We start from the raw sequence: 11,499 nt of genomic DNA, 5'->3' as shown, positions 1-11,499 counted from the left end.
GAATAAGGCAGGCGTAGGAAAAGCCTTCCCGCGGTATCCCCTTCCAGCTTCCTTTAATCTCTGTTTTAGGGACTTGTAGAGATAAAGGCTACAGCTGGGCCACCGTGCGTACGTCGGCAGGGATTAATCCTTCCTCCGAGAGTTTGTCTAATCGTTCTGGAACCATTTATACTCTCGACCTCTCCAATTTCCTGTTGCAATGCTTTCCACAGTTATCACAGAACGGTTTGGCTTGGAAAGGTCCTTTGAAGGCCAGCCAGGCCAAGCCCCCTGCTATGGGCAGGGACATCTCCCACTCCATCACGTTGCTCAAGGCCGTCCAACCTGACCCTGAAGGTCTCTAGGGATGGGGTATCGACACCTCTCCGGGCAACCTGTGCCAGGGTTTCACCGCCCTCAGTGTAAAAAACTTCTTCCTTATACCCCGTTGAAATTTCCCCTCTTTTAGTTTAAAACCATCACCCGTTGGGACTATCCTGCAGGTGCTGCTAAAAAGTTTGGGCCCATCCTTCTTACAAGCCCTCTTTAAGCACTCGAAGGCTGCAATAAGATCTCGCCAGAGCCTTCTCTTCTCCAGGCTGAACAGCCCCGGCTCTCCCAGCCTTTCCTCCCAGCAGAGGGGTTCCAGCCCTCGGATCGTTGTTGTGGCTGTAAATAAATGTGACCCTGTTTAATGTTTTTCTGAAAAAAAACAACCCCAAACCATTTCCTATTGTTTAAACACGTTGCCTGCTGATTTCGGTGTTTGTTCCCCATTTCTACACTGCTGCACTGTCCTGTGCCACTCGTGATTTCACAGACCTTTATCAGATCACCCTCCAAAATCTCTGCATAGACTCTGTTCACAGCAAAGATGTTTCATATCTGACTATCCTTGTCACCGCGCTTGTTTCCACAAGCAGCAAGATACTCCCTCTGAGATGAGATGGCAAGAACAGCACGCAGCACACAAGAAACAGACAGGACATCAGATTATAGAACGGCACAATCACTTTTTCTATCCTGTTCATAACAATTTCCAGCATTCATTTTGCCTTTTTGACTCATGCCAAACATTTATGTTTCCATTAAATTGCAAGGAATCCTGGATTTTTTCCCTAAGTACATATCTGTTTTTGTGTACGTGCAGCTATGTCTATTCTCCTCCCACGTACGTTACTGCTCTTTGATTAATTAGCAGGTTCAGTCTCTGTTACTTCCCCACTCAGTAAAAGGATGGTAGGGGACCACCAAGCACAATGCGGCCCCAGGTTTGTGAACACCTCGGTTCTGTTCTCCCTTAGCTTACAGCCAAATTTAGGATTAAAGTGAAAGATGTGTGGTTATGTTTTCATAAATATCACCTCATTTATCAACCTTGTATAAGTTTAAAAGATGCTCCTAACGACCCCTCACATACAGACACTGCTTTCAGGTTCTGTGCTGTCCCTGTCACTGTAGCAGGGCAGTACGATACGCTGCGCTGTTAAAAACCCCTCTCCTTTAAAGCAGAGATGCCACGGGCCGTACGGGCACTGACATCTGCCACAGCCACGCAGGCAGCTTTTAAAGCTTCTGGTAGACCAGCGACACTACTACACACACAGAAGCTGTATTTGTAGGAAGGAGAAAGATTTTTATTCCAACTCGACTGAGAAAAGAACGGACTGCAGACAGAACACCACGGGCGTGCACGTTAGCTAGCGGAGTGCCAGCTCTCCAAGGATGCAGCGTGTGTTTGCTGGTGATCAGCCTGTCCTCGCCCACTGTATCAGCTCTTCTGACTATCTGAACTAAACCTGGGATAATAACATCTTCATTTTGCTAAGTTGAGGATTACTTTTAAGCAACCCACCTCCCCAACTTCTTTAAAAGACTCGCAGAGAGAAGCAGTAAGGTACCCGCTGAGAGCAGCTGCTGGCCCCAAGCAGAATATAAATAAACCCACTTCTTTTTGGCTGCTGTTTTAAATTGGTTACTTTCAGCTCTTCTTCCCTACCTCTTCAGTGAGAATAAAGCAACTCAAGTACTTCTTGTACATGACTAAAACCGGCGTATTCAGAAAGCAATGGACATGGATACTCTCTTGCCCTAAGGATCGGGAAGCCTGATTTCAATTCAAGTTTATTCAGACGTTACTAACTACTGCAACAGCTACCCCTCTGTCTCGAAGAGGGAGTTTACAGCTCTGTGTTTTCAACGAGGAAATGCGGCTGCTACTGCTGGTGCATCAGAGCTAACGACATCTGACAGCTCCTGGCTACGTGGGTTTTCCAAGATCCGTTTCGGCTTCTGGTTATCACCTCACATCTGCGGCAGAACTCCTTGTTCGCTCCGCAGGACGCGATGGACCAACTGATCAGATCTATTTGCATCATCGCCTGGCTTTATGTGTTAGCTAATTTCTGCAGAGGAAGCACGTCTGCAGTAACTCAACAACCTTCAGCAGAACTGTGAAGAGACTGAAAAACAAGTCCTGTCCCCAGAGACTGCAGGGCCCTCACTTCTTTGGAGGGATCTGCTCACAGCAGGGTGTGTGCACTCACACAGCCGCAAGCTTTGCAGCCTTGCGCCTCAGACCCCTGAGTTCTCAAGCTTGCAACTGGAAGGCAAACTAATTTGCCGTACAGACACAACTCCCCAGCAGCCAGGGTGGACCAACGTGCAAAGGCAGGCAACGGTCTCAAAAGCACTTTCAGCCTTTATCACAAGATCAGCTTCTTTCTAACACACAACACCCAGGAAAAATGTAATAGTCTACGCACATACCGTGGGGCTGAAGGCCACAACGGGCTCTTTTGCCTTGGAACCTGTAAATTACATGACCTTTTTGAAACCAGAGGGAGTAAAGAAGTGTTTATTCTGCTGTCTCCGAGACGCGTTACACGCCTGTGTGCCTGCATCACGACGACTGCCAGAGGCAGGCGTCGCACCTCGCGACCAGCAACGAGCCGTGGATGCCCTCTTTCCCTGCTGCAGCTGCGCAGCCCTTCCGGGCGCCTTCTGGGTGATACACACCGTGTTCAGCCTCTGGCCCCTAGCTGCTGAGGCATTTGGTGCCTACTGGTGGCAGTTTGGTCTCCTTTGCCCTCTGCCAGTAGTACTCGGAGTTTTGCCATGTCAGGACTAACATTTCTCTAATTAAAGCCACCAAGGTCAGATCAGAGGCATGCGAGTGAAATACAATGTGTCGTGACAAAAATTACCTTAATGCTGTGAGTGACTGGAAGATAAAACATAATCCATTTTCACAGAAAACATGAAAGCAAGTACCGATGCAACCCTAGAAAGCGAGTTACTCTCCAGCAAGGAACCCAGCAAAAGAACAAGAAATGAGAAAGCCCAGCAGATGAACGTTAGACAGGACAGACACTGCAGAGCAACAACGAAAAAGGAAGATAATGCAAATTCTAGAATCCCACAGAGGGGATAAAGAATACATTGTTCTTTGACCTTTCTTTTTTTAATTCTCTGCTTTCCTGAAGACTCTCCCATTCCCCTCTAGCAAACATACCAACTGGTTTTACTCATTCAAGAGCAGTTCTCTTAATAATTATATAGGCTCCTTTTCTAACCTTGTATGTATCTGTAGGATGAAATAAAAAAAATAATAATCAGTGAACTGACTTGCGTGGCTGTGCAGCTGCCTCTGAAACTCTGGGCTTTGAAGTCCAGAAAGATGCACTTTAGGGAACAAACAAGCAGTAAGTTGGATGTTTTAACGACCATTCCACACTGAAATACCGAAGACCTAATAGCCTTCTTTGCCTTTACTTCTAAACACTAACTACCAGAAGCTAGGTCAGCATCTTCCTTCTCTGGCCAGGAGCAGAGCCCTATCTGTGCTAAAGGTAATTAATGTTTCTTCATCAGCCAGCCTGTGAGAACTCTTACTGTGTGTCACTCCCATAACAGAGCAGAGCGCAGCTCTCTACTCGTAAAAAGATCAAAGCATTTCAAACAGGGTGATGCCAGAAGCCTCTGTATGCTGTTCTCTGATGGAGATCACAGCAGCCACCAGAGTTAGCACATACCTTGGCGCAGCAGCAGATCGTCCCGTAACAAACATATGTAATAAACACAGCCAGGCTGGGCATAGTGGGGACGAGGAATCATGGGAACCTCCTGGACAAAAAAAGAAAAAAAGGAAGGAAATTGGGAGATGACCACCATAATCAGTGCAAAAATGGGGCTGATATCCTTTGGGAAATATGCAGAAGTGGACAGAGCAGAAGAACTGACACTTAACATGATTAAACCTCAGCCAAGGAAGCTATACTAGAAAGTGAGAATCCCACACTGGTCTTGCCAATCTTGCTAAACATAAATGCAAGAGCTGCTTCAGTTTACAACTGTAGTAACGACGAGGAGACTTTTTTTTTACCCTGTTCACAGATCGAGGTTCACACTGCTCACACAAGTAGTGTTCAACATCAGAATTGACACCCATGCAGTCACAGTGCTGCCAGACCTAGAAAAACAGATACAACCCAATTAGAAATTCCTGCGAGAGATTTTTATTTACAAATTGCATTTTCTCAAAAATATTAAGGAAAGTAAGGAAACAAGCTGCCCAAAGGAAGCTCAAGATTTGCTTTGAACTACTTCACGCTATGTTAGAAGGCAGACAAGATCCCCACGCAACTGTCTGTAGAAAAGCTCCAGAGTGTTGCAATTAATTCTGCTCCCCTAACGACAGGAGTTCCTGGCAGTTTCAGCAAAGTGCCAGCTGCTCTGTATAGAAACGCAAGTTGCATTTCCTCTGCGCAGACAGAATCCCTCCCTTCTCTGGGAGAGGAAACGCAGGTCTGAAGAGGTGACGAATCCTACAGCTACCGGGAAACTGCTGGTAAAAGCTCCACTGGTTATGGAGAACAGAAAGAGGGCACCAGGCTCCGCTTCGCGCTCCCCCTGCCTCACCATGCACTTTTCACACTGGATCATGAGTCCTTCATCTTTGTAAAGGCCACAAATGCACCGGATCACGTCCTCGTCCTTCTCATGCCCGTTCTCTTTCTCACAGACCGATGTCTCGCTGCTGTCGGCTTCACTCGCCGTTTCTCCCACAATTTCATCAATCTGGGCAGACGCCTCGTGGCGAGCATTGTAATACGCCTTCCGTAGCCGGCATACATCACGCCCAGTTGGAGATTTTCTGCCGTAATATTTCTGAATGAAAACAAAACAAGATTTTTTTCCCCCCTCACGTTCCACGCTTTTGCCACATTCCTCCTGTCTGCATGCACCCTTACAGGTGTCATCACCAAAGCTGCAGCCACCAGCGTGGCATACGCCTGTGCACCTACGCCCTTATTTTAAACAGCAGGTCCCTGTACCTCACACACGACACTGCAGAACAAGGTCCCTCTTCCAAAAGCTACTGACCTTTCTTTGGGTTAGCTATTTATGCATGTCATTGACCTTCTATTTGTCTGATCTAAGGCAACCAAAACGCACGAAGAGTAAGCTGAGGCACATGGATTGCTATCAATGTCCATTCATTAGCAACAGATCATCACAAGTTCTCTTCCTCTAAAATCTTTTTCCTCTTTTGTTACTGTAAGTCAGCAAGAGCATTAAGCTAGGGTATATCCCCACTGTCCATGCAAGAGCTTTAAGGCCGCAGAGAGCCTCACCTCCGCATTCCGGAAGACCTTCAGCATGTCCCCATCAAAAGCTTCCACAGTTTTATAATAGCCAGTCAAGATCTGTTTCTCAATCGTGGCAAGGTCCAGCGGGTCAGAGATCTTTTCATAATAGTCTGCGTTTCTAAAACGGGAACGTATGCACAATGTTATTTTCACCAGCATTTCAAACCTGTGCAAATCCATTATAGAAAACTACGGGTTGCTCCGAGCAGCAAGTACTTACTTTTTCTTTGGGGGTAGGTTCAGGAGGGGAGCTGCAAGAGCCTGCCTGGAGGAATCTGTAATGGGAACACACAGTTTAGCAACATTTATTAAAACTTAAAAAAACAAGTACCTAACACTGTTCAATCTAGGTTATAAAAAGGCTCTTCTGCTATCTGAGGCACAGAGAACTGAAATGCTTTTCCATTTCTAGAAGTCGGCTGCTGTAATCGGACTACCTGTCTCAAAGGGGAGCAGAGCCTCCTTGCAATTCTGTCAACTGCACCATCTTGCTGAGCTACTGAAAAATCAATTTAAAAAGATAGCAGCATCTGCAGATTCTGGTGGCAGAGAAAGGGGCTGAGGATAAAGCAAAGCGATTACTGGTAGCAGAAGAGGGAAGGTTGTTTAACGTCCTGAAATCAACTCATTTTTTTCTAGTATTTTTCATTCAGAGTCCATTGTTGCAGAGGCTGAAAAAGTCTCCATGGAGACTTCTTTAGGAGTGTCACCTTCACCTTTATAGGATATGATGTTATCACATATTTCCTTGAAGATTTGCGCTAGGCGGGCAGCACGAGCTACTTCAATATTCTCTTCAGCTGCAGCCAAGCGCCGTGTTCTCACAGAGCGGGAGGTCTGAAGGGCTGAAAACTGGGTCATGAAGACATCTGAAAGAGGGCAAAAAAGAAATGTCTCTCAAAAAAATTAAACATCAACTTACAGCATCTTTTCCAACCCAGCAGCTCCACCACCAATTATTAAAATTAACATGTTTTCTAAGCACAGTAACCGTACAAGACTTCAGTTTCTTATTCCCGAGTTGGCTCTCACTGCTTAGAGCTCATCTACATGGTTAAGCTGGTTATCAAAGTATTTTCTGTCGCTGGAGCAAATCCAGCATGTCATTGAATTCACCCAAAATACTCGCTCCCCATCTTCTCATGTACCTGACAGTGGGGATCAAATCCTGCATGGCTGGGAAGATTACGGTCCTACGAACACAGTGCTATATTTGGAGCCGGATTAATATATTTTTTTCTGATAGTCATATTTTGTCCCATTCTCGTAACTGACTGCATGCCAAAAAGCTTTGTTCTCTACCGGCCTGAAAGCCATCGAATTATGAGGATAAATGACAATTCTCAAAGTCAACGTGACTGTTTCTGGTCTAGAGGTAGAGAAAGCAGAAAACGGCTCTTTTCTGCGCGGGTCCAGCCATGGAAAATGTTAAATACCCTCCTCCTCCTCCGAAAAACCACTCTTGATGGAAAATGAGACATGACAACTTCTGCCAGAACTTGAAAGACACCAGAGATGCTGGAGGAACACAAAGGAATCTAGCAACCAGACAAATGCTTTATATAGTGCAAACTTCTCATTTGTAAGAAAACAGCGTTTTTTCAGAGGAAACTGCAGAATCCCATAATGCAAAAAATACATTGAATCGGTGAAAGAGTTTCTGCCTCACCCTGCTAAGTAAAGCTAAGGGCATACACACACAAAGACATATATAGGTATTGTTACCTGTATCGCGCTCCTTGTATGTGCTACAAAAGGTGTATGGATTTTGTAGTAACTCTACATTTGATTGACACACAGAGCTTACTTAAACCCTTTACGAGGGTGTCATACAGGTCCTCCAAGCGGCAACCTGAGGAACCTGTGCTGGCCTCACCAGATTTAATGTTGCCGTCGTCCCGGCAGATTCCGTTCCAGCGGCTGTACAGCGACGTGCTGTGGATGTTGTCACTGGCATGCTTCACTTCCTCTTGCTTCTGCCGAATCTTTTCCCAGTTTCGTACCAGAAATACGTGGTGTTTTAACACAAAATTCCTACAGAAATTAGGAAAGCAGTCAAGAATCACCTTCTTAACTGTAAAATTAAGTCCTTACTGTGGGGAAAAAGACAAATTGAATTCAGAGGCACGCCCTGCTGTCAGTGAAGAGGAATTCCACCCTAGCTCGTGAAAGGCGAGCTAAGAACTGCTTACTCAGACATTTCATGATGCTCTAACTTACAGAAAATATAATTCCAACATCTGCACAACACTCCATTTCTCTGGCCAGCCCCCCTGAACTCATTCCTCACCTTTCTCTGTTAGACATGGGCTTCATCTGCAGCTGCGGTGTCAGCCTTGTTGGCGTGTTCACGCTTTCACTGGGTTCCTCTGGGACGTGGCCCCTCTGGAAAAGAGATCATCCTGATAGACAGGAAAAACTGCACCCTAAACTTAGCCAAGGAGTAAAAATAGTTCCCGAGACAGAACCTGTAGGATTTCTCTGAAGTTTAAAACATACAAATGCACAGTTTGTCGGTCTGATGGCACAAACAGATTTCCTATTAACCTTTATCCACAAAAAAAGCTGTCTTTACTACTTACTCTCTTCTTTAGTTTGTGCTTTGACTTCCTTTTCTCTTTCGACCGTCCAGGCCTTCTGTGGGTGCTCACAGGCTGACTGCTTTTGCTTGAAAGTCCATTCACTCGCTGACTTTTGCCCCCAATTATTCCTCTGCATTTGTCAAAACCGCATTTACAGAGTTGCTTTGGGCGGGGGGGAGGGAAAAGAAGAGAAACTACCTTAAATAAACGTCACAACATTTAGATTATCTCTCAATGTTATAAAGAACCTGTTCTGTCAAATGTAACACAATCGGTTTTGTTAATCGACCTTCAACTTTACATAACTGTTTGCCCTTGGTGAGATTTTTCAAGGGCTTGCACTATGATCCTTACCTGTTTTTCAACATTAAATGAATGAAAATTGTAGTCGTAAGTCAATTCAGTACCAGCAGGCATGTCTTTAAGCGCATACAATCCGATCCGGTAAACACCATTAACAGACCTGCAGGGAAAAGACAATAAAATATTCCCAATCATTAAAAATAAAATTATCTTTGTCCCCATAGTGGAAGTGTTAGAGACACGAAGCAACACTTCTGCAGTCCCCTGGATTACGCTTGTTCTTCATTTGTACTCTTCTCTTGTTTATCTCTTACAATACACTTTGAAAGCCAAAAAAGTGAGTACTGTATTTACAAAGAGTAGGAACTTGTGCTTCAAAAGCAGAAGCTACAAACTATCTTGTCTATCATGGCAGATCTACTCATCACCCGTCAAGACTCAGGCCCTCACCCTCAGTCAAAAGCTTACCCTGAGCACCATACCTCCTTTCGCAAAATGCACTGAAATTAATCGCCTCGCCAATTCCTTTACTTGTTTTTTGTGTTGGATTTTAAACTTTAAAAGTTGATTACCATTGCTTAAATCGACTCGAATTACCTGAGAATCACCAGCTACTCTGTCGTACTGCCACCACAGCCGATTCCTACTATGGCCATCTGCTATTTCGCTGTCAGTTATTCATTATAAATTTCTCAGAAGTACACCCTACTAGTCTGGCACTGATCTCTTCTGATAACACAGTACTGATACGACACAGACTGCGCTGAAATCACACTACGTCCCTGTTTGCCTCTTTTAAAAAGGATATTAGAATTGCCAGAAGGAAAGAACATATACACACAGATTATTTTAAGGCACTACCCAGGCTTCAAAAATTGTAGCAGGTTAACAGTACGACACAGAATAACATTGGATTCGCCTTCTCAGAAAACTCAGATCCTGTCTCCAAAATGTCCAACACTTGAAAACGTTACATTACTCCTCCTGTGCAATGCAAGCATGATAGTAACTATTATTTACACTGTTCAGCTTGATTTCCCTCCCTGTTTTCAGATCAGTCTCTCAGATGAGCTGGTTATCTAGAGCTTAGTCACTGGCATACTAGTCTTCCAGTAAACAGAGTATGTTTTTCTTACCATTTCTGCATCTCACAGTTAGGATTACAGCTGTGGTTGATAAAACGAGCCTCATTGCCCATACGATAACTATCTATCACCATTCCACTGTCTAAATTCAGGCAGTAATGATCACTGTGATTATGGTACTGTTCAATCATCCGGTTCCTAGGAAGCAACACAGGAAAGTTATTTGTGATTCTGCTTGTTGCTACAAAGCAAACAGGGAGTAACACAGTAATAGCGCATTCAAGAATTCCGAGAGAGGGTTTTGAAGAAAAAGCCATTATAATCTTTTATATTTTATAGAACCGTACACCTAGAGATGGAGGAAAACCATTATTATACCTATTTTTATAAGTCAAGGCCATTGACAGAGCTTGGATTAGAATTTAGAAATTTGCTCTTCCGGAACGCTCCCTTTTGGGTTCTGCAGATTATGTGTATACATGTCATGCTGATAACCTGTGTACGGAAGAGAAAATGCAAGTGTACATTCTTCGGTGTGTAGATGTACGCACGTGTACAACAATCCGCCTCTCCCTCTCATTACCTGGGACCAGACACACGTCTGGAATCACAGATTACAGCTCTTTTTAGTAAGAGAGCAACAGAACGAGAGGGAGCTGTGTTGGCAGTTATCTCTGCACGAGAGGATTGCCTTTGTCTTCTGATGGCTCTCTAGGAGCAGCGAGTATGGCCCTCCAATCCCACTGATCCTGTGATGATACGTAGTTAACAAGACTACAACTGCTTCCTCTCACTGGTTATTAATGCTCCCGCTTGTTCTTTTTTCTTCATACCTACCTGCGAAACCTCGCTCCCCGTCCTGCCCCATTCTGCCCCTCACTTCTATCTCACACATTGCAAATCCTGCCAGTACTCATAATTATATCAAATTCACACCCACTTGTGGCATTTGGCATTTACAGAGCAGATGCGGCAGACGACGCATTCCAAACACCCATCAGTCCTCTCTACTTGACTGAGAAAAACTCGATCAAAAAAGCTGAATTCTGAGCCTTCCCTCTGGTGGCGGTGACCAGAAAAGCAATCTCTTTTTTCTCGCCTCGCTCTCCCCTTCATTTCTGTCTAAGCACTTCCCAGCAACGATGACAGATGCTAAAGTCATTTATTGAGCCTTCTATGCTAAAGCAGCAAGTAAATATTTCTACCTGAATTCTTGCTCACTAACAACTTCTCCCAGATATTCAATGATAAACTGTCCCGCTTTCAGGGGTTCTTTGGTACGGATACCCCATCCTTTCTCCTCAGCCCGGAACCTCTCCAGGCACTGCACCCATTCGTGCCTCTGTATCCGCTGGTTACAGCACTGCTCGCCGCAGGGGCAGGTGTTTGGTGAACACTCCGCAAAGATCATCCTGCAACAAAAAACAAAGAAGTTAAAGGAAGGGGAACAGCATACGCTGAGATCTGTCACAGACAGATGAAGACTCCTCTGTTAAACAAAAGCTAATACAGAACCAGCAGCTGAGGGAGCTGGGGCTGCTCCGGCTGGAGAAGAGGAGGCTGAGGGGGGACCTCATCGCTCTCTCCAGCTCCCTGACAGGAGGGGGGAGCGAGGGGGGGTTGGTCTCTGCTCCCCAGTAACCAGCAACAGGACGAGAGGAAACAGCCTCGAGCTGCGTCAGGGGAGGTTCAGGTTGGAGACTGGGAAAGAATTCTCCACTGAGAGAGTGGTCGGGCCTTGGCCCAGGCTGCCCAGGGCAGTGGGGGAGTCCCCATCCCTGGAGGGGTTCAAACACCGTGTGGATGTGGCACTTGGGGACACGGTTTCACAGGCATGGGGGTGCTGGGGTGATAGTTGGATCTGATGATCTTCGAGGTCTTTCCCAACCTTAAAGATCT

General features: G+C 45.4%; 1 protein-coding gene across 2 annotated transcripts in view; it reads right to left on the bottom strand.

Moving 5' to 3' along the window:
* Window positions 1–34: 34 nt before the first annotated feature.
* ASH1L (ASH1 like histone lysine methyltransferase) overlaps window positions 35–11,499 on the bottom strand; it is a 58,838-nt gene continuing 47,373 nt past the window's right edge. The window contains exons 11-22 of one of the 2 annotated variants that reach the window (XM_075445025.1): window positions 10,806–11,012; window positions 9,652–9,798; window positions 8,567–8,675; window positions 8,213–8,374; window positions 7,921–8,015; window positions 7,507–7,664; window positions 6,347–6,499; window positions 5,851–5,905; window positions 5,616–5,748; window positions 4,900–5,148; window positions 4,364–4,450; window positions 35–4,104 (exon numbers count right to left, since the gene is read on the bottom strand). In XM_075445025.1, coding sequence (XP_075301140.1) covers window positions 4,003–4,104; window positions 4,364–4,450; window positions 4,900–5,148; window positions 5,616–5,748; window positions 5,851–5,905; window positions 6,347–6,499; window positions 7,507–7,664; window positions 7,921–8,015; window positions 8,213–8,374; window positions 8,567–8,675; window positions 9,652–9,798; window positions 10,806–11,012 — 1,657 coding nt within the window. In that variant the 3' untranslated portion in view covers window positions 35–4,002. The other variant, XM_075445024.1, reaches the window with a different exon arrangement.

Source organism: Opisthocomus hoazin, chromosome 30 (genome assembly GCF_030867145.1).
Source record: "Opisthocomus hoazin isolate bOpiHoa1 chromosome 30, bOpiHoa1.hap1, whole genome shotgun sequence".
NCBI lineage: Eukaryota > Metazoa > Chordata > Aves > Opisthocomiformes > Opisthocomidae > Opisthocomus > Opisthocomus hoazin.
This window is presented reverse-complemented; position numbering and strand designations above follow the sequence as displayed.